The 2,218-nt window shown below is 47.4% G+C and overlaps 1 protein-coding gene across 1 annotated transcript in view; it reads left to right on the top strand.

Moving 5' to 3' along the window:
* The first annotated feature begins 278 nt into the window (after window positions 1–278).
* LOC104128677 (16 kDa beta-galactoside-binding lectin) overlaps window positions 279–2,218 on the top strand; it is an 8,972-nt gene continuing 7,032 nt past the window's right edge. Inside the window, exon 1 of the mRNA XM_009641512.2 lies at window positions 279–287. Coding sequence (XP_009639807.1) covers window positions 279–287 — 9 coding nt within the window. The remainder of the gene's footprint in view (window positions 288–2,218) is intronic.

Below are 2,218 nucleotides of genomic sequence, written 5' to 3'. Positions count from 1 at the left end.
ACTGGGCTGATGCAGAAGGCTGGTCCCACCCTATTGAAAGGCATTGTGAGGTGTTTTCCCCATTGATTTGAGCAAAGCTCCAAACCAAGAAACTACAGTCTTTCAGTACAAGGCAGCCCCCTACCTTGCAGGTTTTGCATAATTAGTGACATGAAGAAAATCAAGCCTTAAAGTCATAAGGTGAATATATCCAAGGACCAACAGATATTGTTTGTCAGCTGCTGGCAGGGGGGTGGGGTGTAGGCACTCCCAGCCAGAGCCCTCTGTGTCTCTGATCTATGGAGAAGGTGACTACCGCTGTTCTTACTGGCAATCCAGGTTACGCTTGCCCAAGTTTCCCTGCAGCTCTCATGACTGCTTGAGGATGTGCAGTCCTGGCAGTGTCACAGTACCACCAATGGGCCTGTGGTCAGCCACACAGGCAGAGAGGACAGCTCTTCAGCTTTGGGCACAGCACACCTTGCTTTTGCAGAGCAGGTAAGTGATGCTGGCCTCTGCTGCAGATGACCGTGCACCAGGGAAGCGGTTTGGGGAATGCACTCTTTTCAAAGATGCCTTTTGCATTTGCAGATGCCTTGGAAGGTGCCAGATCGGCTCCAGGGACTTCCAACTCCTGCATCCCCTTCTCCTGACTTTAGCAGGACTACATAAAGCATTTCAACCTGAGCAATGCAGTCTTGCCTCTGCCTTCCAGCCCTGCTGAAGCTGCTCCTGTGTCAGACAACGAAGAAAGTAATGCTTCCTGATGTGTCTACTGTGACAACACAGATCCAGCTCTTTGGCCTGGAATGGGCCAAACACAGAGTTATCTTTCAGGAGAGCATCCCAGGTTTCTTGGCAAAACCCAGGAGCTTTAACTTTATGGATGGCACTAAGAGGTGGAAGCTTATTTGTGAACAGGACATGAAACAAAGGCTAGACCCCCAACCTGTGTGCAGTCACCATAGTTCAAGATGAAAGCTACCTAGAAAGCATGCTCCAGTGATGATCCATTGCCACAGACACCCCTCCTTTTATTTTTAACCAGAACAGGCTATGTCACTCATAGTCTTGCTCCACTCATATAGGGTCCAGACCCAGCTAACCAGCCCTACTGCCCGAGTACCTCGGGGAGGGCAATGCAGATGCATTCACTTGTAGCTTTCCTCACCTCTTGCATACCATGTGAACAACTTCAAGACCTGTACAGGTTTTATTCAGCTGATTAAGGGTAGGGGAAGTCATAGTTCCCAATCTCCCCCCCTCTTTCCCCTTGCCCTCAGCCCCCTTGAGAGTTAAAAATCAAACCCAGCATGTCTGCAGCTAGGCTGCAGGAATATATAAGGCTTGGAAAGTGGTGCTAGGCTACTGTGATATGCCAGTGAACAGTGTTCTAGGGTTTGTTCCCTGTTGCAGAAGTTTGCAATGTGGTCATAGATGTAAAGTAAACTATGTTGTTACAAATAAATCATTAAAACTGCCAGAGTTGACAGATGTCTAGAAAACATCCACTTGAAGGGTTGGTAACCTGTGGTCTCTTGCTGTGAATTCATACTGCAGGAGCTGCTCTAGCTTTCAGCTCCAAGGCAAGATCTTGCTGTTTGGGGCATGGTGTCACAGGGGAACAAGGACAGGTCTGCCCCAGGGGACATGGGTCTCGCGCTCTAGTAGGGTAAGAAATGGTAAAAGGAGTAGCCTGGTGGGTGCGGGTGCAGCCTGGCAGCATACAGCAGCAGGGCAGCACGCTGCTTTTTACTGCTTTCTTACAAGCATGATGACTTGGGAGGAGAGATTAGTCCTCCTGCTGCTTGGTGAGCTGCAAAGAGGAGGAAAAGAGGTACCTGGATCGGTAAATTTAGACCTCCCATGAGGAACAAACACAAACAGCTCCTTTGAGATGAGGCAATAAACTCTGAGGAGAGGTGTCTGTCACCTGCAAATTTAAAGGTATGGGCAGAGGTGCTGAAGTGAAATGAGTCTGAAATAACAAAGCCCCAGTTCTGGGTAGTTAACAATTTGTTCTAGTTAAATCTAATCCACTGAGAGATGAGAGAAACACAGGGATTGTCAGCTTGGGTCAGTGTTAATGAGGAAAATAAAATGATGAGACATAGTTTAAATCCCACTGAAGGGATCAGCAAACTCCTTTCATCTCTTTGAGATAGAGCAAGACTTTCTTTATAATTAAGTTAATTTATAATTAACCTGGAATAGAGGTGCTTCCCTTTTAATGTAGGGA

This window comes from Egretta garzetta, unplaced genomic scaffold (genome assembly GCF_000687185.1).
Source record: "Egretta garzetta isolate BGI_Z169 unplaced genomic scaffold, ASM68718v1 scaffold77, whole genome shotgun sequence".
NCBI classification, from domain to species: Eukaryota; Metazoa; Chordata; class Aves; order Pelecaniformes; family Ardeidae; genus Egretta; species Egretta garzetta.
The sequence above is the reverse complement of the archived record's forward strand: the minus strand, read 5'-3'. Positions and strand labels throughout refer to the sequence as shown.